This window comes from Schistocerca nitens, chromosome 2, assembly GCF_023898315.1.
Source record: "Schistocerca nitens isolate TAMUIC-IGC-003100 chromosome 2, iqSchNite1.1, whole genome shotgun sequence".
Classification (NCBI taxonomy): domain Eukaryota; kingdom Metazoa; phylum Arthropoda; class Insecta; order Orthoptera; family Acrididae; genus Schistocerca; species Schistocerca nitens.
Genome location: NC_064615.1, coordinates 192,332,870 through 192,358,339, shown reverse-complemented (window position 1 = coordinate 192,358,339; position 25,470 = coordinate 192,332,870). Strand labels below are relative to the sequence as shown.

Here is a 25,470-nt window from a genome sequence, read left to right as displayed (position 1 = left end):
CCTTATTATCCTTGCCATCTGTTGCAATATCAGTTTTGGCTTCATCACGGGAAACAGTTCCTGTGTCCCCTTCAATTCTTGAAACAGATTTTTCTGAACTGCAAATAATAACAATAGTAGTTATATAAAATGAAATGTGTGATAAGACTGGATAATTAATAGAGATACTTTACATGCAGACACCCTCACAGAGAAATATCCAGAAGCGCACCACATGGTACGCCTGTAATAAAGGTCAAACAAACAATTAATTACCACAAAGCAGATGATGTCCTACTTCTCTATAGCAGCTAAAGTAAGATATTGGAAAACCATACGAAGCATCATATTCTATTATTAGTTTATGCAATACACCATTTCTTGTACACTGCGGGGAAAAAACTGACCAGGCATGAACCATTTCCTTCCCCGTTTTAATGTTTCTGAATTTACCTTGCAGTTTTACTTACAAGGGAACCTCCCCATCGCACCCCCCTCAGATTTAGTTATAAGTTGGCACAGGGATAGGCCCTGAAAAACTGAACACAGATCAATCGAGAAAACAGGAAGAAGTTGTGTGGAACTATGAAAAAAAATAAGCAAAATATACAAACTGAGTAGTCCATGCGCAAGGTAGGCAACATCAAGGAAACTGTGAGCTTACGAACGCTGTGGTCCCGTGGTTAGCGTGAGCAGCTGTGGAACGAGAGGTCCTTGGTTCAAGTCCTCTCGAGTGAAAAGTTTAAATTTTTATTTTCAGACAATGATCAAAGTTCAGGTACTCACACATAATCAACTTTGCTATCCAAAATTCCAGGACATGTTCAGATTTGCTTAGGCATATGCAGGATTTGACGGTCTACACATGGAAACATTTGAAAAACGTAAAAAACATATGTTTTGACAGGGCACAGGGAAAACTGTGCGACTGTGAAACTGTTGTATTCATTTGTTGCAGTTTATGCCACAAACTCTTATGTTTTCATCACTTTTTTGGGAGTGATCATCACATCCACAAGAAAACCTAAATCGGGCAAGGTAGAAGAATCTTTTTACCCATTCGCCAAGTGTGCAAGTTAGGTGGGTCGACAACATATTCCTGTCATGTGACGCACATGCCGTCACCAGTGTCGTATAGAATATATCAGACGTGTTTTCCTGTGTAGGAATCAGTTGACCTATGACCTTGCGATCAAATGTTTTCGGTTCCTATTGAAGAGGCACGTCCTTTCGTCTACTAATCGCACGGTTTTGCGGTGCAGTCGCAAAACACAGACACTAAACTTATTACAGTGAACAGAGACGTCAATGAATGAACCGACAGATCGTAACTTTGCGAAAATAAAGAAATTAAAATTTTCGCCCGAGGGAAGACTCGAACCAAGGACCTCTCGTTCCGCAGTAGCTCATTCTAACCACTGGACCACGACGCTCCTCAGCTCACGTTGTCCATAATGTTGCCTATCTTCCTCATGGACTACTCAGTTTGTATATTTTGCTTATTTTTTCATAGTTCCACACTAATTCTTCCTGTTTTCTCGATGGATCTGTGTTCAGTTTTTCAAGGCCTATCCACTATGTCAATTTATAACTAAATCTGAGGGGGGTGCGATGGGGAGGTTCCCTTGTTAGTACAATAGATACTGAATCAAATATGGAGCAAATGTTGCATTCATAAAAGAGTAGTAGTTCTTTCTGCATCTACAACTACTCAGCAATTTATATTTAAGTGTCTGGCAGTGTGTTCACAAAACCATTTTCAGATTATTTATTGACTGCTCTACTCTTTAATAGTGTAGGCAGTTGAGGGTTCACATGTCATCAAAATCTCAACAGATATTACGTATCAATCAAATGCTACTGTTGTGGCCTGAACTTCGGATAGACCTTCGCAAGTGAACATCGTATATGTGGGGTGGTCCCCAACGGATTAATCAAGGCAGTTAGGTAGATGTAGTATTTCTTAATTTCTGAAAAGCATTTGACTCAGATCATAAGGGTTGTCAAGTGAAATTTGTGACTGGATTGAGGACTTTTTGGTAGGGAGAACACAACATGTTATCTTCGATGGAGAGTCATCAAGAGATGTAGAAATACTTCAAGTGTGTCCCAGGGAAATGTGTTCGGACCCTTGCCTTGTGGTACATTAATGATCTCGCAGATGTTGTTAATAGTAAAATCAGGCTTTTTGCAGATGATGCAGTTATCTATAATTAAGTACTATCTGAAAGAAGCTGCAATCAGAACTTTACGATAAGATTTCACCAAGTGGAGCAAAGATTGGCAACTTCGTTTAATTGTCCAGAAATGTAACTGTGCACATCATCAAACAAATGAGCACAGAATACTATGCCTACAGTATCAATGAGTCACTGTTGGAATTAGCCACCTCATTCAGATATGTGGATGTAACAACATTTTAGGGATATGAAAGGGAATGATCACATAGGCTCAGTTGTAGGTAAGGCAGGTGGTGCACTTCCGCTTACAGCTGGAATAATGGGGAAGTGCAATCAGTGTATAAAGAAGATTCCTTACAAATCACTCATGTGACCAGTTCTGAAATACTGCTCAAGTGTGTGGGACCCTTACCAAATAAGACTAACAGGGGATACTGAACATATACAGAATGGTCACAGGTTCTTTTGATCCATGGCAGTGTGTCACAAGATATTGAAGAAACTGAACTGGAAGGCTCTTGACGATAAATGTAAACTATCCCGAGAAAGTCCATTAACATAGTTTCATGAAGTGGCTTTAAATGATGATTCTAAGAATATACTACAATCCCCTATGTATTGCTTACATAAGCAACACGACGATAAAATTACAATAATTATTGCAAGCACAAAGGCATTCAAACAATCATCATTCCTGCACTCCAAACGTAAACCCTAATAACTGGTACAATGGGACTTACCCTCTGCCATGCACCTAATGGTGGTTTGCAGAGTCCGGACGAATACGTATATTCAGCAGCCAGGCACTACAACAGTGCTGGTGCAGTACCCTATAATGCGGCATTCTGCTGTTGTTGGTTGACTGGGCTGCTATGTTGTGTAGCACAACATGGGGTTCTAACAGCTGTGTGCACGATGGGAGCCTACACATATGGTTGTAGAGGGTAGGAATGCTTCCAGCTCACCAATAAAAGCATTCCTTTGATGTCGTGCATTTGACTGGTCCAGTCTCTGTCTCATTCATTAGTTGATTTTACAGCTAAGCTACTCCAGCCTCAACGAGCAGCGTCAGTGACTGGGTGGAACAGATCTGTGAGTCTCCAACCAGCGCTGACAATTCTGGACTTCATACAGGATCTGCTGAGGCAAGGCTGTCCAGCGAGTGTACATCGTAAAGACTGGTTAGATGCCATAGGAGGGGGAATATTCACTGCAGTCAAAAAAATATTGTCTCTATAGAGGTTGAAATTGATTCTAACTGGTAAGTTATCTGAACACGAATAACTGACCTAGACTGACTTAAGTTAATCATTGGATGTTTTTATTGGCCAACTCTATTTAAAAAATGTCTAATTAAAATACGTTCAGCCCTCTGAATTTCCAGTTATTGTAGTGTGTGCTACTGTTCTCTCATTTTATTCCTTAATTTATCTTTAATTTTGATGTTACTCCCTGTACAGATTGATATCGTTATATGTTACTAACTATTGCCACTGTATATAATACTTACATCATCCTTTCTGTTATAGATTTCACACTGTTATCATTGTTGTCCTCACACAGGGGCCTGAAGATGGTGTAATGTAGTGTTGAAAGTGGTTCAAGTAAAATAACAGGAAATTTAGACCACTGAAGCTGTTCTGACATTCTATATTGAACAGCCAATGTCAAGTAAGCAACCTTCTGCATAAAGATGGACTTGCAGAGACATTCAAAGAAAGTTACGTTCAGTAGTGCAGAAATGCCCTGATCATGCAATATTTGTTGGAATTGACATTAACCTACCAGGTATGCAACAACAAAAGCAATCAACTATTGATAAAATTATTTCATTGGGTGGATAAAAAAATCTACTCACCAAGCATCGACAGAACACACACACACACACACACACACACACACACACACACACACACACACACACACAGACTGTTGTAATTGACAAGTAGATCTGTTATCTATCCAATTAAATAATTTTATCAAGTATAGACTGGGACGTCTATGGATTCACTGCAGGTGGTATGGCCAGACAGTCTTGTGAAGTAGTTCTAAACATGTTTCCCAAAAATGTCTTTAGCAGTAAATTCTATAGCCCACGCAAAACTGAAATAATTCAGACCTTACAGCCAGACAGACCTGACCTTACCGACTGTGTCACCATAGACACATGATTAGTGATCATGATATCGTGATGATACTTACTAAAGTTAATAAATCTGCCACTAAAGCTAGGACAGTACTTATGCTGGAAATAGCAGATAAGGAATAGTTAGCATCCTACTTAGAGAATGGATATCATTTAGTTTCACGATAGTGAATGTACAAGAATTAAGGGCAAATTTAAATTGATTGTAAATTGCGCTCTGGAGAAGTATGAGCCGAGTAAGTGGGTTAAGGGTGGAAAACACCCACCATGGTTTAGTAATAAAATTGAGGAAGCACAGTGTTTTGCAGCCTCAGGTAAAAAAAGAATGTGTAAATGTCAAAAGGCAGAAGTTGGTACAAATTTTTGAATCTGGAAAAAGATCAATGTGCAAACCAAACAACTTTCACCGTCATACCTTAGTGAAGTGTTTAGCCAAGAACCTGAGAAAATTCTGGTCCTATATGAAATCACTAAGCCAGTTGAAGGTTTCTGTCCAGTAACTCGTCATCCATTCTGGTGTGGGAATGGACAACAGCAAAAAGAAAACTGAAGTTTTAATCTGACGTTTAAAAAATCATTCACATAGAAGGATCATACAGAAATACCATCATTTGACCATTGCACAGTCTCAAATATGGAGAACAAGTACTCTATGGCATTGGTCCCTTACTTAGCTTGCATTTGTAGTGAATCTCTTACCCAGCATAAAGTCCCGAGTGACTGGAAAAAAAGTGCAGGTGACTTCTATACAGAAGGGTAAAAGAATGGACACGCAAAATCACAGGCTCATATCTTTTACATCAGTATGTTCCAGAATTCTTCAACATACTCTTAAGTCCAAAAATAATAAATTTTCTTGAGACATCTAAGCTTCTGTCCACAAATTAGCATGTAAACCAAACATCCCCTTTTCTTGCACAATATCTTGCAAACCATGGATGAAGGACAATAGGCAGATTCCATATTCCTAGACACCTGAAAAGCATTTGACACGATGCCCATCTGCAAACTCTTAATGCGTATTTAACATACGAACTAAGATCCAAGATGTGCTAGTGGTCTGAAAACTTCTCAAGTAACAGAAGGATATGATGTCCACGATGGCGAGTATTCAGCAGAGAAAAGCAGTATGTTCAAGAGTGGATGTAACATATGGGTAAAGTATCGCCACTGAGTGACTGTAGTAGGGTGCAGGATAACTGACAGAATTTCTATTTGGTATGATGAAGGGCAGATTAGTCTAAATGTAGAAAATGTAAGCTAACACAGGTGAGTAGAAAAAAAGAATCCTGTAATGGAAGAATACAGCATTACTGATGTGATGCTTCACGCTATCTTTTTATTGGGAGAATTTAAGGATAGTGTAGATCATTTGTACAGGAGACCACATATGGAACACTTGTGAGACCCATTCTTGAGAATTGCTGATGTGTTCGAGATTCCCACCAGGCCACTTTAAAGGAAGATATCAAAGCAATTGAGAATAATGCTGTAACATTTGTTATCAGTAGGTTTGATCACCACATGAGCATTAAGGAGATGCTTAACGAACTCAATTGCGAATCCTTGGAGGAAACACAAGGTTTCTTTTGTGAAACACAGTTGAGAAAGTCTAGAGAACAGGGATTTGCCACTGACTGCAGAACAATTCTACTGCTGCCGATGAACATTTGGCATGTTGACAGTCATTTTTCCCTCGCTCCATTTGTGAGTGGAACAGGAAAGAAAAGACTGGTGGTGGTATATGGTACTATACAGTGGCTAGCGGAATATGTACATATTCACAGATCAGCCTCTGGGGTCCCATGTGCAACATGGGTTGTGCCTACAAGTTTCTTCCAGCTGTTGTGGATTGTGGCCTACACCAGCCATTGGCATTGTGAGGTGAGAGTCAACACGCTACATCAGCTGTTGCCTCAGATTTCCACTGCTTGGGATGTCAACGCACTGCGTACTAACCATAATCAGCATATGAGCTGCATTTGTCAAAATATTGTGTGGGAGGCATCGAATAATGAATAATGTTCCTGTCGAAAAAGAATTCTTGACCCCACACTTGTCATTGCGCTGGAAAACCAATACCAGAGCTTCCTGTACATGCAACGCTACAGTCGGAACTGGCCACCCCACAACATTGGTTTTACTTTGCTTACAATAGGGTTGGGCAAATGCTGTCAAATTTCTCAGATTGAAGAGCTGGATGTATAGTTCAAGTGATGAAAGGGGATTTAGTGGTTTTGGAGAGCACAATAAGGATAAAGATGGTTGTTTATAGGTGTTGGCTTTGTAGTTTGTTGGCCACAATGATCCATTCCCTTGCCACCATGGCTTTTGGTGCAACAGTGTCATGCTACAGGACCAAGGCTGGTGTAGGCCTGTGACCTCCGGCGACTGATTGAAATATGCAGGTGCCCCACGTTTTAACCCGGGACTTCCCAGATACTGGCCGAAGTGTCAGGCAAAGGAATGGGCCAAAGGAATGCTGCTACTGGATGAGCAGGGACTATTTATATTCCCCTGACCAGATGTATGGTAGGCTCCCATCACGTCTGGCTGTGGAAATGATGGATTGTACTACAGCATATAGCAACTCAGTCAACCACTGGCAGTAGAATGTTGCATTACAGGGTACTGCACCACCATTAATGCCATGCCCAAGAACAGTATTACATCTGTGACTGGCCCACATCTTCCTAACCCAGTTGTGAAGACTCACGCAAAGCTCAGACCACAACACTTCCAATAACAAACTTCCGGTTAGCAGAGGAAGACTCAGGTTGGTTGGTTGGCTGGAGGGATGTAGGAAGTCTTCACGGGAGTATTGCTTCTGTCCTTTCCAGCCTGCCAGTTGTGTAGCTGATAACTTCGCCCCATGAGGCGAAAGTCTGATGGCTTCTTGCACAGCTGGATGAAGGGATGGTGATGCTACCATGACACTAGGCGATTTCACAACCTCAGAGCAGAATTTGAGGTCACATGTCTGCATGGCCATGTCCTTCAAGAAGTGAGATGTAGCAAGAACAGACAGTAGAATGCAGGGTTTGCGACTAGCCAATAACTTGCGGCGATTGAGTATGGCACTTTTTCCTTTACCCGAATTTCTTGGATAGCCCGCTCATCAAGATACACGGGACAATTTCGAGAGGAGGCAGGAGTCGCCATTGCAGTTGATACAGGGGTGAGAAGGAGGCCGACAATCGCCCTCATGCACATCCATACCACGGGTTACACATTTCACCAGGTGTCAACAAGACACTAGTGTGGTTGAAACGATGACACTGGTTGCAGTGCATAGGGTTCGGAATGTATAGTTGGACTGTGATAACTTCATAGCCTGCTTTGATCTTGGATGGAAACACCACTCTATCGAAGATGAGCAAAAGAGTGCGTGTGGGCACTAAGGAGGCATTTACCTTTTTCATCACCCAATGGACGGCAATAACACGCTGATAGGAGAGGTATGTTTGGAATTTGGCCTCTGTAAGACTGTCGAGCAGCCTAGTGTAAATAACACCACGGGAAGAGCTCAGAATTCTATGGGTCTTGGCGCAAACGCAGCAGCTGTGGAGAAGTAAAAAGGTAAGCAGTTGTGCTCGAGTAGTAGCCTCCAAAAGCAAAGCGTCATTCCGTAAATGAGAGCAAGATTTCACAGGGACGGCAATTGCAACAACACCTTTCTGAATAATAAATGGATTTACCGTTGCGAAGGACTGACAGTCTTCAGTACTTGAAACCACAAAGAACCGTGGTGCAGCTGGAAGAGTCTTTGAAACATTAGCCTCATTCCGTTTACATTTCGTAGTTATTAATTGTGAAGACAATTGGTTCATGGCAAGAAAATGCCCCACGATTGCCATCGTCTCCAATGGCGTGCTCCTTCCAACTGGAGGCCCCCTTCACAAGGGGGTGCACCCGTCGTAGGTCACTCTTCACGTCTCAGGTCACAACCCCCAAACACCTGACTGATGGACCAATCGGCGATTTGGGAAGGTAGCAGCTCAGGCAATCACCCCTCTCTGGGCCTGGCCTGTACCAGGGGCTATGTGCGAACCGTACCTGTCAATGCAGTGCTAGGAATTACGCCTTACCCAGTCACCTGTCGGACACATGGGCCTGCGTTCACGAGTGCACAGGGAAGAAGAAGAAGAAAATGTGGAGCCTCAAATGCTGAAGCGGAGGAAGGATATGAGAAGGTGAATGAAGAAAGGAAAAGGGCACGAGAAAAAAAAGTGGAGAGACTGTTCTTATGTCAGCAACGGACAATGTGGAACATTCCCAATAACACTCCAGACACGTTCCCCAAGGGAGGCGAAAAAGAATAGCAAGAGGATACACATGCAATGCAGAAGGGAAAAGATGCTGCAAAGGCTGGGGCCTCATGGTGGTAGCCAAGAACCAAAGAGTAACGAGCCCCATGGGGGGAGGTGTGGTAACAGGGATGTGGTGTCAACTGTGGTGAGTAGGGAGCCAGGAGGTAAAGGGGTTGGGGTGGTGGAGTGTAAATGACAAAAAGTCATTGGTACTTTGATGTTGGCGGTTAGATCGTAGATGTTGGAGAGCCCTGTCTGATGGCTCCATCTGCATCTCTGTCCACATTAAACCCACCTACCACTAAGAGTACCTGCATTTTGACAGCTGTTATCCCTGTCACACCAAAAACTCCTTCCCATAAAGCCTGGCCATGCGGGGATGGAGTATCTGCAGTGACAAGAACTCCCTTGCCCAGCAATCTGAGGGTCTCACCAAGGGCTTCAAAGACAGTTATCATCCCCCAGACCTAGTCCGCAAACAAATCTCCCATGCCATTTTCCCTTAAATTCCTAATCCTCCCCTTACCCGCAAGAACCAGACATAAAAGAGTGACCCACCTTCCTCACCCAGTACCACCCATGACTTGAACAACTCAACCACATCCATCACCATGCCTTTTGAGTACCTATCGTCATGCCCTGAAATGAGGGACATCCTACCTGAGATCCTTCCCACCCCTCCTAAAGTGGTGTTCTGTTGCCCACCTAACCTCCAAAACACCCTAGTCTATCTCTATGCCACATTCAATCCCAGCCCCATGTCACAAGAATCATATCCCTGTGTAAGACCTAACTGGAAGACCTGCCAGCCCACCAACCCAACACTTCCTATTGCAGTCCTGCCACAGGTTTATCCTACACCATCAGGGGCTGAGCCACCCATGAAAGCAGCCATGTCGTTTACCAGGTCTGCTGCAATCACTGCACAGCTTTTTATATTGGCATGATTAATAACCAGCTGTCCCCCAGGATGAACGAGCACTGCCAATCTGTAGCCATGAGCAACGTAGACCACCCTGTGGCACAACATGCATCCTAACATAATATACTTGATTTCAATGGCTGCTTCGCTACCTGAGCCATCTGTATCCTCTGTGCAGGTGGGGTTATCCTTACAACACATTCTCTGCTGCCGCATTTATCCCGGTCTCAACATACGGTCCCCACACCCTCCAGCCAGCAGTTTCCATCCCCTCTGTCATGTCACTTCCTCCCCATTCTTGTCTCCAACCTCTTTGTTTGTTGCCCTCTGCATCTTTACCCCGCTCCTTTCCTTTTCGCCCCACCTCCCAGCACACAAAATTCTGAAGCTTTGCCTGTTGGCATTCTAGCCCCTGCACATACCACCAGACAGTGTTCCTCTCTCCTCCCCACCCATACACTACTATCCCTTCCCATTCCCTGCCCCTTCCAGATTGCTGCTTCCATCCCATACAACAGTTGCATTCGGCCCGAGCTGCAGGAACTGGCAACCTTGTACATGAGCTGTGCTTGCTTGTGTGTCTGAATGGTGGGTGCTTCTCTTTTGCTGATGAGGGCTGTGGTTGTAAGTTTTGTTTAAGCGTCTTTTAATTGTGCCTCTCTGCAACTTAACATGTCACCTTTATGGTAAGTAGCAATCTATCTTCTCCTACATTGTTAACGAGACCTCTAAACGTGAAATGAGCGACAATAACTTAAACAGCTAAAAATAAAGCAGAAAACAGTATAATCACATCTGTTCCCAAACTGACTGGTGATGGTCAACTTACAATGATCTCCTTAAAATAATTCTTTCGTAACGGTGACCCGGACTGCGAGGTTCTTGTGAGTCACTTTCCCTTCTGCGACTCTTCTGTGATGGCTCTGGACTACGGCTTTTCCTGTTCAACTTTACAGGCCTTTGGTTCTCGTGTGAATCAGGGCTGTGGCTGCTGGTGTCTTTACTGGCTGCACTGTAGCTGTTCGTATCTCTACTTGTCCGACACAATTTTATTCTCTTTGGTTTCACTTTCACCTCTTCTGTTTTCGGTTGATCGGATGAGCCACTCTCATTTTTTGCAGATGAATTACCTGCCTCGTGGAGCTTCTCCAAATGCTTATCAGTCTTCTGTGAGTTTTTCTCATGCACTGAGTCGGTTTCCTTAGCAGAATCGTCTGCCTCAGGCTGCTGTTTATCAGATGATGAGACAGTTTCCTTAAGAAGAGCATTTTTTTCATCAGACAATTCCATTTTCACTCCTTCTGATGAGTCACGTCCACCCTCCTCCCTATTTGACTGAAAATCTGCCGAATCACTGCTGCTGCGTCTCCTTGGAACAGCACTTTCCTTGGAAGTTGTCTCTGAAGACGCTCGTGATGCACTACTGTCATCTTTGATTGCATCTTGTTGTCCAGCACTTTCATCTGATGTTTCTCTGTCACTTTCTAACTTCAAACTGCTTTGCACTGCAGAACTGTCATCACCTAGAAGTTCCAATACCTTTTCTTTAGTCATGCCCTCAGAAATATCTTTCTGAGAGTTGTTGTCGCAGTCTGTTTCTGACTTATCACACGAAGAATCATTGCACATATCTGCAATCTTTTCTTCTATAGTTTTTTCTTTTTTTACTACCTCAGAATTTAATCCAACAGATAGTTTCTCTTCAGCAGGATCTTCCTGCTCTGATCTATTGTCCATGGAATTTCTTCTACCCTGTTCACTAGAGTTCTCATTCAATTTAACTTCACTCCCCTTTGCTCCTGACACATTACTTCCCTGAGCACAGTCTGAAGCCACTCTATCCCTTTTACTAACTGTCACTTCAATCCCATTGTCAGATTCACTTTCAGTTCTTCCTCTCTGTTCTTCATTCTCAACTGCAGAACTGGCTGCAATTTCGTCACATGTTGCTCTGTCTGCAGCAGGTTCTCCATCCTCACAGCCACTGGCAGTAGACCTCCTACGTATCCTGCAAAAAAATTTACAATCATAGCACAGAACCTGACAAAAATTAGACATGCGTAAAACTTTCAATCCTAAATTTATTACAATAAAAGTGCATAGGTGCATGTGACTGCATAAAAAGTGGCAGTGGCAGAAATTAGAATTGTTATAGTCAGTTTATGCATGAGTCAACTGTATTACATAGTGTGCAATACTGTTCACAAAAGTAAATAATACATGTAATTGTGAGTGTCACTGACAGAGTTATCTCTCTCTGCCATTCAGCTCGCATCCTCCAAGAACACGAGAAAATCTGCTCTGTGCCATTCTTAGGATTTCACTCACGGAAAAGGCACTTGAAATTGTGAGATGGAGTAACAAGTAGAACAATAATAAGAAATAGCTGAATATCACAAAACTGTGTGTAATAATTCTGAAGTTTAGAGACATAGTTGACAACCTGATAACTGCAAGAAGAAACTAAGATTAGGGATTAACATCCCACTGACAACTAGGTCATTAGATATGGATGCGAGATAGGATTCTCCTATCTTCAGGAATATTTTTTGTTTTACTGCATTAATTTATTTCACAAAATGAACAGTTCTTAGTTCCTCATATTTATTTTGGACCTCAAAAGGGCAGAGAGTGTGTTTCTTCACCACTTAATACATGTCTAAGGACCTTACATTTCAGTGAACATCGGCATCCTCAGTGAAAGGCACTCAGTTAGGTGTGCAAACAATCTCTAATTTTCATCAACCCTTTCCCAGTTTTCTCACATGGTCTGTTCTGTTCCTGCCCATACATTTTAATGGGCCTAAGGCTACCACAGCCTAATCCCACAAAACAAAAATCACCAAGGACTTTGTGAAATTACTTTTCTTCACAAGAGCAATGTTGGGGTCATTAATAGCTTGTTGATGATGAGGAACTGCTGAGCTAAAGTGAGGTGGTTGATATTTGACCTTGAAGCATGTACTGTCATTGGATATTCCAGAATGAATGGTGTGGCGACACACATCAATGCAGTAGAATACTGCTCACTATTTCAGGTACATTTCTGCGTAACTGAAAATATTTCCATTCCCACAGTGTTGAGCAAGAGCACGCATATCAAAAATATCAGGATGGATGCCAAAAACAAGCTTCCTTGTAGAGGCAGCTAAAATGTTTTTGTTATTACTACTGTTATGTCAAAATTTTTACAATGAATTCCTCATTTCAATTCAACATGTTTACCGTTTTGTTCTCCTTGTCTTTGGTTCTAAAACAACACCTCTCCCAGTCTCAGGCAGAGACTGCTGAGACTGTGAACCTTCATCTATGTCCATCACTTCTGTGGTGGGTAACTTTTTCTGAATTGGTTCTGTAGTCTCTTTAGGAAGCAATCCCTGCAAAAGGCAATGTAATGTTCAGTCATACCTCCTTAATCCAAAATTCAATTATTGTTGCTGCATTACTAACTGAACATGTGAATTTATGTTCTCACAAACCTGTGGGTTGTCTTCGGACCAAAATGCAGTGTCTTCTTTCCAATCCTCTTCACAGCCTGTCAAGTTTTTTTCTGTATTTTTGCCTGGACCCGTCTTCTTTTGGCCAGACTTAATTGTTTCATTTAATTCATTAGAAACTGTATTATCCTCTTGTTTCTCATCTCGTTTCAATGATCTACTCCTGCATTGAGACTCACTATCATCTGCACCAGAGTCTTCCGCTTCTGGTGAAGAGGAATGGGAGTGTTTTCTCCTCTTAGAATGCCTCCGAGATGAGCGCCGGACTGTTTTCTTTTCTGGACTCTCTCTATCTTTTTCCTTCAGCTTGTCACTTTTCCTTCTCATTTCCTAATTAAAGTGTTAAGTTAGAACACATTATAATTTTATACATATATCTAATAATAACAAGTGAACAATCTGCAGGACTGAATTTTTTGAATTATATCGATCACAGACGTAACAGCAAGGTTAATAAGCACAACATTCTGAAGGAGAAAGCAGAGGCTATGGGGCATATATACAATGAAATAAATATCAAAATCAAAGTTAAGATTTAACATTTAAGTTTAACAGCACTGCAATTAAAAAGATACAAGCATACATGGATTTTTTTTTTTCATCAAAGTATAGTCATCGACAATTGCTGCTTTCATTTGTGAGGAGGAAACAGCATGGCATAGGATAACGCCACATATAGCTTCAATTCTGGTATATCATGAATATAGCGTACAGTAGCTGAGGCTTTTGTTTTATCAGAGTACTCCTTTAATCGTGTATATTGGGTAGGGGGCTTTTGCCAGTTAATGGTTGACTTCTTGGTATCAGATTTGTGGTACAACAGTACTGGGGAGTCTTTTGGAAAAAAATGTTGAAAATGCCTTTAAGAGATGGAATTTGTGAGGGTAAATTTAACAGAAAAGCTGCAGCATTTTCCCCAGAAGGTGTTGGGAAAGAAAGAGAGAGAGAGAGAGAGAGAGAGAGAGAGAGAGAGAGAGAGAGAGAGAGAGAGACTAGGATTTAATATCCCGTAGGTCATTTCCAAAGGAATCAGCCTGTTATTTGTGTAGATGTTCTTTAGGGAAACCATGAAAAACATAGATGTAAAAGGCCTGAAGGGGATTTGAATCACTTGAATGTAAGTGCAAGGATCTCGAGTTATTGTGCAACTCACTTGGTCTGTCAAGGCTGTACCACAACGGCAATACGAAAATATGTTCCAAAAGTTTCCTCAGTTGCTAAAGGGCAGCATACTGAAGTGGTTACTGAGTTAGACACATTCAGAAGTTACAAACGTAACTCTCTCATGAACAATATACTTGCAAATTAAAGTTAAGATCAGAGCTGAAGTTTTGTAGTGGGGTGGCCTTACTATGGAAAAGCAGTCTGGCAGTAAGCTTGGAATTTTGCATCTGAAAAGAGTTGTCAAGTTCTGTATTATGGTGAGCTCAGCAGTAAGTTATGTAGCATTTGAGATGCTGAGCAACTTACAAAATCCTGTTATGGAGAGGAAGAAGGAGGTTGAGCCAACAACAGTCAGTGTTAAATCAGCTGAAAGCAGGGAGTTTTAAAATCTTCCTATGGGAGGAGCAAATGTTCAGGTGAGTGACAGACATGTGAAAGAGTGGAAAGTACTAAGGAAAGCTGAAGCTTGTAATGGATTTTGAATGGCAAGAATTACAGGGGGAACACAGCAAAAACCTTAATCATTATAGATTGTTTTGGTTTGACTTGAAGTTTTTGTAGGTCTTGTACGTCATACATAAGAGACTGAGTGCCAGAAATAATTTTATTAACGAACTGGGCACAGCTACAGGATTACTCTGAAATTCATGCAGAAGTATATGGTAAAGCATTCACATCTAGCCACTTTTAGACTATTTCCTGACCATTCCATTCTCACGTAGCATGTCGGAAGAGGAACACCTAAACCTTTAAGTGCGACCTCTGTTTTATGTCTTTTGACACAACACAACAGTCCTATGGAATTTAGCTCCTCCTGAGACAACAGGCTTTTACTTCAGTGAACTATAAGCTGAAATGAACATATGTAAAAGATTAGATATGCTTGTCAGACTTTAATTCCAAGCTGGATGCTTTCTTCTACTGGGCAGTGTATGGCCAATTGACACTTGCACATTTTTGTTTTTATGATTCAGCTGTACTTTTGTTCATGTTTTTTAACAACATGTATTTTAATTATTGTGGATGGTACCTTAGATTGAGTGTATCTTAGACTAAGTTGCACACTAGACCTGCAACATAGGTGCAGCCGATATAACGAGTATATTGAATATTGCAATACTGATGTTCCACTTTGCACTTTTTTAAATGGTGGAAAACTGATGTGTTGCATAGTCTAAGGCCTAAATAAAGCTGGAAGGTGATGTGTTTGCTAGGGAGTTGGCAAAGTCAGTGTGTATCTCACATCGAAAAGCTATCTGAAATATGAATATAGTGACATTGACTGATCTGAAGTGCAGCCTGAGGTTTAGGTTAGATTGGAAGGCAGATGATTCCAGCTGGCGAGAGCAACAAATGTTATAACAATATTTTTTATGCATTCACTATATCAAAGTTACACTTGCTTCCATGGTGGGAAATCTTTTTTTCCTCTGCAGTGTGATATTTCCACATTTTAAATGTTTTTCTACGTACAAATAACAAGAACAAACCCACTCAAAAATGCGTATTACTATGGAGGTCCTGTTAGTTCGCAAACTTTTGTTCTGTTTTGATAATGTTTCAGTGTTGTTAGTGACTTTGTCCATTAGTTGTTTCTTGAGGTTTGCATCTCTGCCATGTTAAGAATATGAATCCATGCACACTTCATAACAGTGAAAAGATCATTTATTTTAAATAGTGAGCAAAATGATAGCAAGGCTGAGTGGTTTACGTTAAAACAATATAACCCTCTGTACCAAGCAACAGCAATCTTGCAGCCATAGTGTTAATGAAAGTGACAGCAAAGTTGAAGGAGGCAGGGTTGGCATGTTCAAATTTACAGCACTTGACAGAGAGAGAGAGAGAGAGAGAGAGAGAGAGAGAGAGAGAGAGAGAGAGAGAGAGAGTACACTACTTAGCCGCTATCAGTTAAAATCAGAATTTCGTTTAAGTTAGACATGAACATATTTCATTAACGTAACTAAAATTTGTTTCTTCCCTATTGGGTAAACAATGGAAAACTTAATTTTTAAGCACTAGGGGGAAAATAGCAAAGTTTAAAAAGTCACTACTCTTTAAAATATAAACAATGGCGATTGCACCTTATCTATAGTTCTGTGGTCAGATTTTGAAATTACTCACTAGAATTAATTTTGTCAGGCATTGAACCACTGCTCTATTATTCCTTATCAAATTACTAGTAATATTTGTTGGGAATGGAATCCTGTGACTGTAAACATCTGAGAGGAATTTTTCTCTATGTGGATTGTATGTTTGGCAGGTGAAGATTAAATGATTAACGCCGCTCACATCTGAGTTGCTGCAGTCACAGGTGTCTGAATTCCTAAGTTGTAGACCAAATAATGATACAGAGAACTGCCTTGATTAAATCTCATCCTTATGCAGTGTAAAAGTAGCTCTGTGGTGTACAGATATATCGTAAAACCACAGTATGCAGGATACGTGGGGTTGTACCCAACTATAATATTTTCATTTATTCACTAATGATATTTACCATTCCCCTTCCTAATGGGATCTGATTTCCATTTTAACACTATGTAATAAAGCAGTGAAAGGTAACTGGATATCCAAAAATGTTCCAGATAAAGCACCTGCCTTGGCCAGCTCGTCTACAGTTTTGTTATACAAAATGCTTGCACGAGCTTTAATCCAAAGTAAATAAATATATTTCTTTATTTGAAAGCATTCTGTTATTTCACGAACTACGCTGAAAAGTTCATTGCTTTGTTAACCAATTCCTGTTCTCTATGGTACTAAGAACGTTTTTGGAATCAGAAATAATCACAAGTCTTTTATCGTTCTGGGTTAAATAGTACAGTGTATCAAAGCAACCGTCATTGAAAAAGTTAACAATCAGTCAAGGCGGCTACGAGAGTCTTTTTGCTAGAAAGAGCAGATAAGCAGTTGTTAGCAGCTCACGCAGACATGAACTGCAATCATTTAGTTCCAGTATGATGGATGTTACATTACGTTAATGCTTGTTTCATAGATTTTGAATTCAACCAAAGGTTTTTGTGGCAGCACTTTCTGTGCCACATAGATGAGTAATGGGCAAAGTTTAAACAAATTGTAAGTCATGCTCTGGACAAATATGTCCTAGTAAGTGGATTAAGGGTGGGAAAGAACCCCCAGTAGTTGAGCAACAAACTGCAGAAAATACTGACAAAGAAAGGCTGTTGCATACTTGGTTCATGCTTGAGGGTTACAACAAATATGACTGTAATATATCAGCAAAAAAATCTGGTCCTATGTAAGCTCTCTAAAGCTAGTCTAAGCCTTCCTTCCAGTCACTCATTGACCAGTCTCATGTGGCAGTTGAAGATAGCAAAACAACAGCCGAAGTTTTAAATTTTCACATATAAGAAATGGTTGCAGGAAAATTGTACAAACATACCGTCGTTTGACCCTGGCATAGAGTCCCATATGGGCAACATACTAATAAGCAACCCTGGCATACAGAAACAACTGATAGAGTTGAAACCACTTAAGTTTATAGGTCTGGATGGAATCCCAATTCGGTTTTACAACGAGTACTCTAAGGTACTAGCCTCTTACTTAGCTTGGATTTATCGGAAATTTCCCACTCAGTGCATCCCAAGCAACTGGAAAAAAAAAAAAAAAAAAAAAGCACAGATGACTTCTGTCTACAAGAAGTGTAAAAGAAAGGTCCTACAAAATAACAGACCAATATCCTTAACATTGATTTGTTGAGGAATTCTAGTACAATTCCAGTTTAAATGTAATAAATTTTGTAGAGACCAAAAAGCTTATATTCATGAATCATCACTGTTTTACAAAGCACTGCTTGTGTTATGCTCAGTTCGTCCCTTCCTCACATGATATGCTGTGAACTATGGATGCAGGGCAACAGGCAGATTCCATATTTTCAAATTTCCAAAAGTATTTGACATGGTGCCCCCCCCGCACACTGTTAATGAAGGTACGAACACACAGAATAAGTTCCCAGACACTTGAGCGGCTTGAAGACTTCTGGAATAATAGAACCCAATATGTTATCCTTGTCGGCGAGCGTGCATCAGAGACAAGGGTATCATAAGGAATGGCATAGGTTAAGTGTGATAGGACTGCTATTATCTTCTATAAAGATAAATGTCTGGAAAGGGTGGGCAGCAATCTGCAGTTGTGTCTGTGGTGTGTGGGAAGATGTCAAAGATGAGTGACTGTAGGATGATACAAGATCACTTAAGACTAAATTTCTACTTTGTGTGATGAACAACAGCTGGCTTTAGATACAGAAAAATGTAAGAATGCAGATGAGCATGAGGAAAAAACCCTTAATGTTAGGATACACGACCATTTGTGTCCACTTGACACTGTCATGTCATTTAAAATCTGTGTGTAATGTTGCCAAGCAATATGACATGGGAACTAGCATGCAAAGACTGTGGTAGAGAAGGCAAATGGTCAACTTCAGGCTTTGGAAACTCAAATAGGAATCCCTAGAGGGGAGGTGACATTTCTTTTCGAGAAACACTATTGAGAAAATTTAGAGAACTGGCATCTGAAGCTGACTGCAGAATGATCTCACTGCTGCAACATACTTTCCACGTAAAAACCAGTAAGGTAAGATACAAGAAATTAAGGCATAAGGGGGCATACGGACAGCTGTTTTTCCCTCGTTCTACATGTGAATAGAACAGGAAAGGAAAAGACTAGCAGTGGTACTTGGTACATTGCATCACACACTGTATGGTGGCTTCCGTAGTGTGTATGTAGATGTACAGTGACGTATGCGATTGTTACTGCTTCCTCCGTATAAGAAGCGACTGAGGAAGGAGTTCAAAAAGTAACCCGTTCTTTGGCGTAAAACAGCACAGCCACATTGCCTTCTGACATGAATCTTGGGCCATCCATATAAATATGTAGAGCTTTGCTCAATAGCATCGAAGTATGTGCTGGTTATTGCATTAAGGTTAGTGTACGCACTAAATTCCACGTAAAGCAAAGGAGCGGAGGGCACAGTACAGAGGCCATACATACATAAGTAGTCTTGCTTCTTGTTATAATAAATTTTGGATATATGTTTCAACCCATGAAAACTTTCTGGACGTCGATATAATATTATGTTGTACACGATGATGTGTAGAGTTTTACATTTATTAATTATTGGGTGAGCTAAAAGCACTATCCTTTTCAGAATATATTTACTGGAGGGCCATTGTTCCCTAAAATCAAGAGACATTACCAGTGGGTCTATTACGAGTGCACTGGCAGGAGTGAGTTTGTTTGGTTTGTTTTAGGGCGTGAAAAGAACTGGGGTCATGTGCCCAAGTCAAAACTATAGAACACGAAGACAGAGAGGAGTTACTGCGTGACATTTGCTAAAACAGCCGATAACTCTTGACAGCAAACCCAAGCGTGAATGTAAACAGCTAAAAATGGGCATTCCATCAGGATGTGGCGGACAGTTAAAACTTTGGCACAATATGTATAAAGTGGTGTGGGAGCTCCACTTAAGAAATGACAATGGCTAGAAAGGCAGTGCACAATAAGCAACCTAAAATCTGGAGCTTATTCCCATGAAGGGGACCAATGGTGATGATAAAAGCGACACCACCTCCTGACAAATGACAACACAAGAGATCGTTGGAAGGAGTAGAGGAACTGCTGGGCTGAGGTACGAGGACTACAGCCTTGGCAGCAGCCTCGTTTTCTGGAAGACCAACATGACCAGGAACCCACATAAACATCACAGTGGCTCCATCATGAGTGAGCAAGTGCCAGTTTTCCTGGACCCGTTGCACTAAGGGATGGGCAGCGTACAGCAAACGTAGTCTTTGAGGGTGCTGAGTGTGTCTGAGCGGAGGAAACAATTGAAATGTCTGTGTTGCCGGATGTACTCCATGGCCTGGATACAGGCAAAGAGTTCGGCTGTAAATACTGAGCAGTGTGCCAGAAGCCGATATCGAAAAACGTTGGTGCCAATGACAAAGGCACGCCCGACACCATGGTCAGTCTGAGAGCCATCAGTGTACACAAAGGTAGTACCGCAAGGTTCCATATGAAGGTCGTGAAACTGAAGGCGATAGAGTGAGGCTGGAGTAGTGTCCTTAGGAAGCAAATGAAGGCCAAGGTTAACACAGGCCGCTTCACGAAGCCAAGGTGGTGAAGGGTTCACACCCACCGTGAACGTTGAAGGTAGTGTGAAGTCAAGCCACCGGAACAGGTACCAAAAGCGAACTCCAGGAGGCTAAGTATAAGAGGGACGTGCCCCTTACTGGTGATCAAAGGATTCATCGAAGGAGTAGGCATAGGATGGGTGGCACTGTATGCCAGACAAACAGCATGCATACCTGCTGAGGAGAAAGTCACGGCAGTAGGACGGTGGTAGTTCAGCAGATTCAGCATACAGACACACAACCGGACTAATGTAAAAGGAGCCAGTGGCCAAATGGATGCCAAGATGGTGGCTAGTGTAGAGATCGCGCAAGAGGGACGGATGTGCAGACACATAAACAAAGCACCCATAGTCTAGTTTCGAATGGACAAGGGACTGGTACAAACTGAACAGGGTGGTTCGATCTGCACCCCAGGAAGTACCATTAGAACATGTAGGACATTGAGGGACTGCGTACAGCGGGCTGCCAGATAAGACACACGGGAGGACCAAGAGAGCTTCCTACCTAGCATTAGCCACAGGATTTCGTAATTTCAACGAATGGAAGAGCAACAGACCAAGATGTAAAGATGGTGGGAAGAATCAATTGTGCTGCCAGAAATTCATACAAACAGTTTTGTCCATAGAAAAACAAAAGCCACTGTCCATGCTCCAGGAGTAAAGATGATCAAGCCATTGCTGAAGACGCCGCTCAGTTAGACAGGTCCATGGAGAACTGCAATAGATGGCAAAATCATCAACAAATGGGAGCCGGAGATGCCCGGTGGAAGAAAGGCAATTATAAGGTTAATGGTGACAGCAAAGAGCACGGCGCTCATGATGGAACCTTGAGACACACCGGTATCTTGTATAAAAGTGTCTGACAAGGCAGAACCCACACGCAGCTTGAAAACTCTGTCTTTTAAAAATTTGTGAAGGAAACAGGGCAGGCGGCCACAAAAGCCCCACGTGTAAAGAGTACAGAGGATACCAATTCTCCAGCAGGTGTCGTAGGCCTTTTCCAAATCGAAAAACATGGTCACAATTCAGAAAATCACTCATGACATGGGTGGACAAAGTAACAAGACGGTCAACTGCAGAACGGTGCGCTCGAAATCCCCACTGTGCAGTTGTTTGTTAATTTCAAGACTGGAGCTACCATACCAGCTGCGCTTGAATCATACATTTCATCACCTTGAAAACACATCTGGTGAGAGAGATGGGTCAGTAGCCAGGAGGTGGTTTTTGTCCTTACCGGGCTTAGGTATGGGTATGATGGTGGCTTCATGCCAACATTAGGGAAACATGCCCTCTGCCCGAAGTGGTTGTACGTATTAAGCAGAAAGTGCTTGCCTGCAAGAGAAAGGTGCTGTTAACATCTGAATGTGGACAGCATCTGGCCCTGGGTCAGAGGATCGGGATGAAGTGAGAGCATGATCTAGCTCCCTCATAAGAAGCGGTATTGTAGCACTCACGATTCTGAGAAGAGAAGGGTATTGCATGAGCCGCCTCCACCCATTTCCGATGGAGGAAGACAGAGTGATAGTGGGAAGAGCTCAAAATTTCTACAAATGGCGGTCCAAGGTGTTGGAGATAGTGATAGGGTCTACTATGACATTGTCTGCTACTGTCAGGAAACAAATCGGCAAATTGATCTTGGTACCAGAGAGCCATCGGAGGTTGGCCCGCAGGTCACAGGAGGGGGTAGAACTTTTGACAGAACTAGTGAATGAAATCCAGATAGTTTTTTTGCTGTCTCGAAGAACGCGACACTGTGTATGCACCTGTTTATAACGAATGCAGTTTCCCATCATAGTATGACGGTTACAAATGTGGAGAGACGTCTCATCACAGGAACTGCGTTACGGCATGCTTCAGTCCACCAAGGGACTGGGACACAGCATGGTTAAGATCAAGCGCGAGGAATGGAACACACTGCAGCGGTAAGTACAAGGTTTATAATATATTCCACCTGGTCATCACAACTGGGGAAATCTTATTTGTGGAATGTCGCTAGGGAGGAGTAAAGCCACCAGTCAGCCTTAGTAAGCTGCCATTTGGGTGTGAAAGCAGGTGCGGTAGCAGTCAGCAGATGGATAGCACACGGGAAATGGTCACTCGCTTACGTGTCAGAAAGAATGGGCCACTCAAGACAATAAGCAAGCTGGGCAGTGCTGAAGGTAGGTCCAAATGGGAATAGGTGGGTGAAGAGTCTGAAAGGAATGTGGGTGCTTCAGTCTAGTAAAACTCGGGGAGGGGGGGCACCAGAAAGTTCTTACAAAGATGCAGATAAAATAAGTGAAAGAGTTAGATGTCTTTGGACAATCCAGTCAAAGTAATGAAACGAAGAACACGAGCAGCTGCTCGAGTGTCATCTGCTAAAATATCCTGTAAAGTAGATGGCAGAGACAGGACAACACGAGATTGACTAAAACGGGGACACGACAATAAAACATGGCGCACTGTTAATGCATGACCACAAGGGCACTGCGGGGCTGGGTCACCGGAGAGCAGGTAGCGGTGGCTAAACTGGCAATGCCCAATCCGCAACCTGGTCAGAAGGACCTCTTCTCGCCGAGATGGTCGGGAGGAGGTTGTCCAAGCAGTCGGGAAAGGTTTTACTGCCCGGAGCTTGTTTCCTTGAAGTGAGGACCAAGTATCCGACCACAAGGACACAAGCCTCTTACAAAGAACCCCACTAACGTCAGATGACGGGACACAATGGGAGGCTGGCCGAGGCAGGAGGACTGCAGCCTTGGCTGCAGCATCAGCAGCCTCATTCCCAGGCCATCCTACATGGCCAGGAACCACAGAAAGCTGACAGGAGAGCCACCCTCAGCGAAAGAATGGAGGGACTGCTGTATCCGTTGCACCAAGGGATGGACCGGATATGGAGCTCCAAGGCTCTGAAGAGCACTGAGTGAATCAGAGCAGAGTACATATGATGAATGGCGGTGGCGGCGGGCATACTGAACGGCCTGATGGAGAGCAAAAAGCTCGGCCGTAAAGCTGGAACACTTGTTGAGGAGCCGGTATTTAAAGGTGACGGCCCCGACGACAAAGGCACAGCCGACACCATCGCCAGTTTTGGAGACATCAGTGTAAATAAAGGTGTGACTGGCAAGTCGCGCACGAAGTTCGACAAACCGTGAGCAATACACTGCAGCCGGAGTACCCTCCTTCGGGAGCGAGCTGAGGTTGAGATAAACATGAACCGGAGCCTGGAGCCAAGGTGGTGTCGGGCTCTCACCCTCTCTGAAGGTGGTAGGGAGGGCAAAATCCAATTGTCGAAGCAGGCGACGAAAGCGGACTCCAGGGGGCAGCAGGGCAGACACATACAACCCATACTGACGGTCGAGAGAATCGGCGAAGAAGGACTGATAAGAGGGGTGGTCGGACATTGACAACAGCCGGCAGGCATACCGACAAAGCAATACGTCGCGCCGGTAGGTCAATGGTAATTCGGCACCTTCAGCATAAAGACTCTCGACGGGACTAGTGTAGAAAGCTCCGGTCGCAAGACGTAACCCTCTATGGTGGATGGAGTTGAGACGGCGTAAGAGGGATGGCCGAGCAGACGAGGCTCCCATAATCCAGCTTTGATTGGACTATGGACCGATACAAGCGAAGCAGGACAGTGCGATCCGCTCCCCAAGATGAACCACTAAGAACTCTGAGGACATTAAGGGAACGTGTACAACGGGCAAACCAAATAAGAGACGTGCGGAGACCAACAAAGTTTCCTGTCCAGTGTGAGCCCTAGAAACTTAGTTGTTTCCATGAATGGGAGAACAACAGGACCGAGATGTAAGGATGGCGGAAGGAACGCTTTATATCGCCAAAAGTTGATGCAAACCGTCTTCTCTTCAGGGAACCAGAAGCCATTTGCCACACTCCATGAGTATAGGCTGTCTAGACAACGCTGAAGGCAGCGCTCCAGGAGGCATGTTCGCTGGGCACTGCAGTAGATCGCGAAGTCATCGACAAAAGAGAGCCTGTGACATTAGGTGGAATGCAATCCATAATTGGATTGATCGCTATGGCAAAAAGGGCTACGCCCAAGACGGAGCCCTGAGGCACTCCGTTCTCCTGGAGGAAGACTTCGGACAATAAGGAACCCACACGTACCCTAAACTGTCAATCTCTTAAAAAGGAATCAATAAAAAGGGGCAGGCGACCGCATAGACCCCCACCTGTGCATAGTGCGGAGGATACCTCCTCTCCAACAGGTATCATAAGCCTTCTCCAAATCGAAGAACACGGCGACCGTTTGGCGCTTTCGCAAAAAGTTGTTCATGATGAATGTCAACAGCGGAGCGGCGGCGACGAAAGCCACATTGAACATTGGTAAGCTGCCGTCGAGATTCAAGAATCCAAACTAACCGAGCGTTAACCATGCGCTCCATCACCTTACAGACACAGCTTGTAAGAGAAATGGGGTGGTAACTAGAAGGAAGGTGTCGTATCCTTCCCGGGTTTGGGTATAGGAACAACGACGGCGTCACGCCAACGCATGGGGACTTGACCTTCGGTCCAGACGCGATTGTAGATACGAAGAAGGAAGCTTTTGCCTGCCGGAGAAAGGTGTGCCAGCATCTGAACGTGAATGGCATCTGGTCCCGGAGCAGACGACCGGGACAGTGCAAGTGCACGTTCGAGTTCCCGCATAGTAAAGGGGGCATTATAATTTTCCAGATTCAGCGAGTGGAAGGAAGGTCGCCGAGCCTCTTCTGCCTCTTTCCTGGGAAATAAGGCAGGGTGGTAATGCGCGGAGCTTGAAACCTCCGCGAAAAAGCGGCCGAAGGTGTTGGAGATATCCACAGGATCAACAAGGACCTCATCACCTGAAGTCAGGCCAGGTACCGAGGAGTGGGCCTTAATGCCCGACAGCCGGCGCAGGCCACCCCAAGACGACAGAAGAGGGAGTAAAACTGTAAAAGGAGCTGGTGAAAGAGGCCCAACAAGCTTTTTTGCTGTCTTTGATAACTCTACGGCATTGCGCTTGGAGTAGTTTGTATCCAATACAATTTGCCAACATAGGATGGCGGCGAAAGGTGCGTAAAGCAACGTCGTCAAGCACGGATAGCGTCTCAACAAGCCTCATTCCACCACGGGACGGAAATGCGACGTGAAGAAGAGGCAGTACGAGGAATG

At 43.2% G+C, this 25,470-nt stretch overlaps 1 protein-coding gene across 3 annotated transcripts in view; it reads right to left on the bottom strand.

Moving 5' to 3' along the window:
- The window catches only part of LOC126235882 (apoptotic chromatin condensation inducer in the nucleus), a 114,387-nt gene that overhangs the window by 75,225 nt on the left and 13,692 nt on the right, over positions 1-25,470 (bottom strand). For all 3 annotated transcript variants that reach the window (XR_007544828.1, XM_049944809.1, XM_049944810.1), the window contains exons 2-5: positions 13,017-13,364; positions 12,763-12,914; positions 10,367-11,545; positions 2-98 (exon numbers count right to left, since the gene is read on the bottom strand). Coding sequence is in view for 2 of the 3 variants with exons in the window: in XM_049944809.1 (XP_049800766.1) it covers positions 2-98; positions 10,367-11,545; positions 12,763-12,914; positions 13,017-13,361 (1,773 nt within the window). In the remaining variant the exon portion in view is untranslated. The remainder of the gene's footprint in view (position 1; positions 99-10,366; positions 11,546-12,762; positions 12,915-13,016; positions 13,365-25,470) is intronic.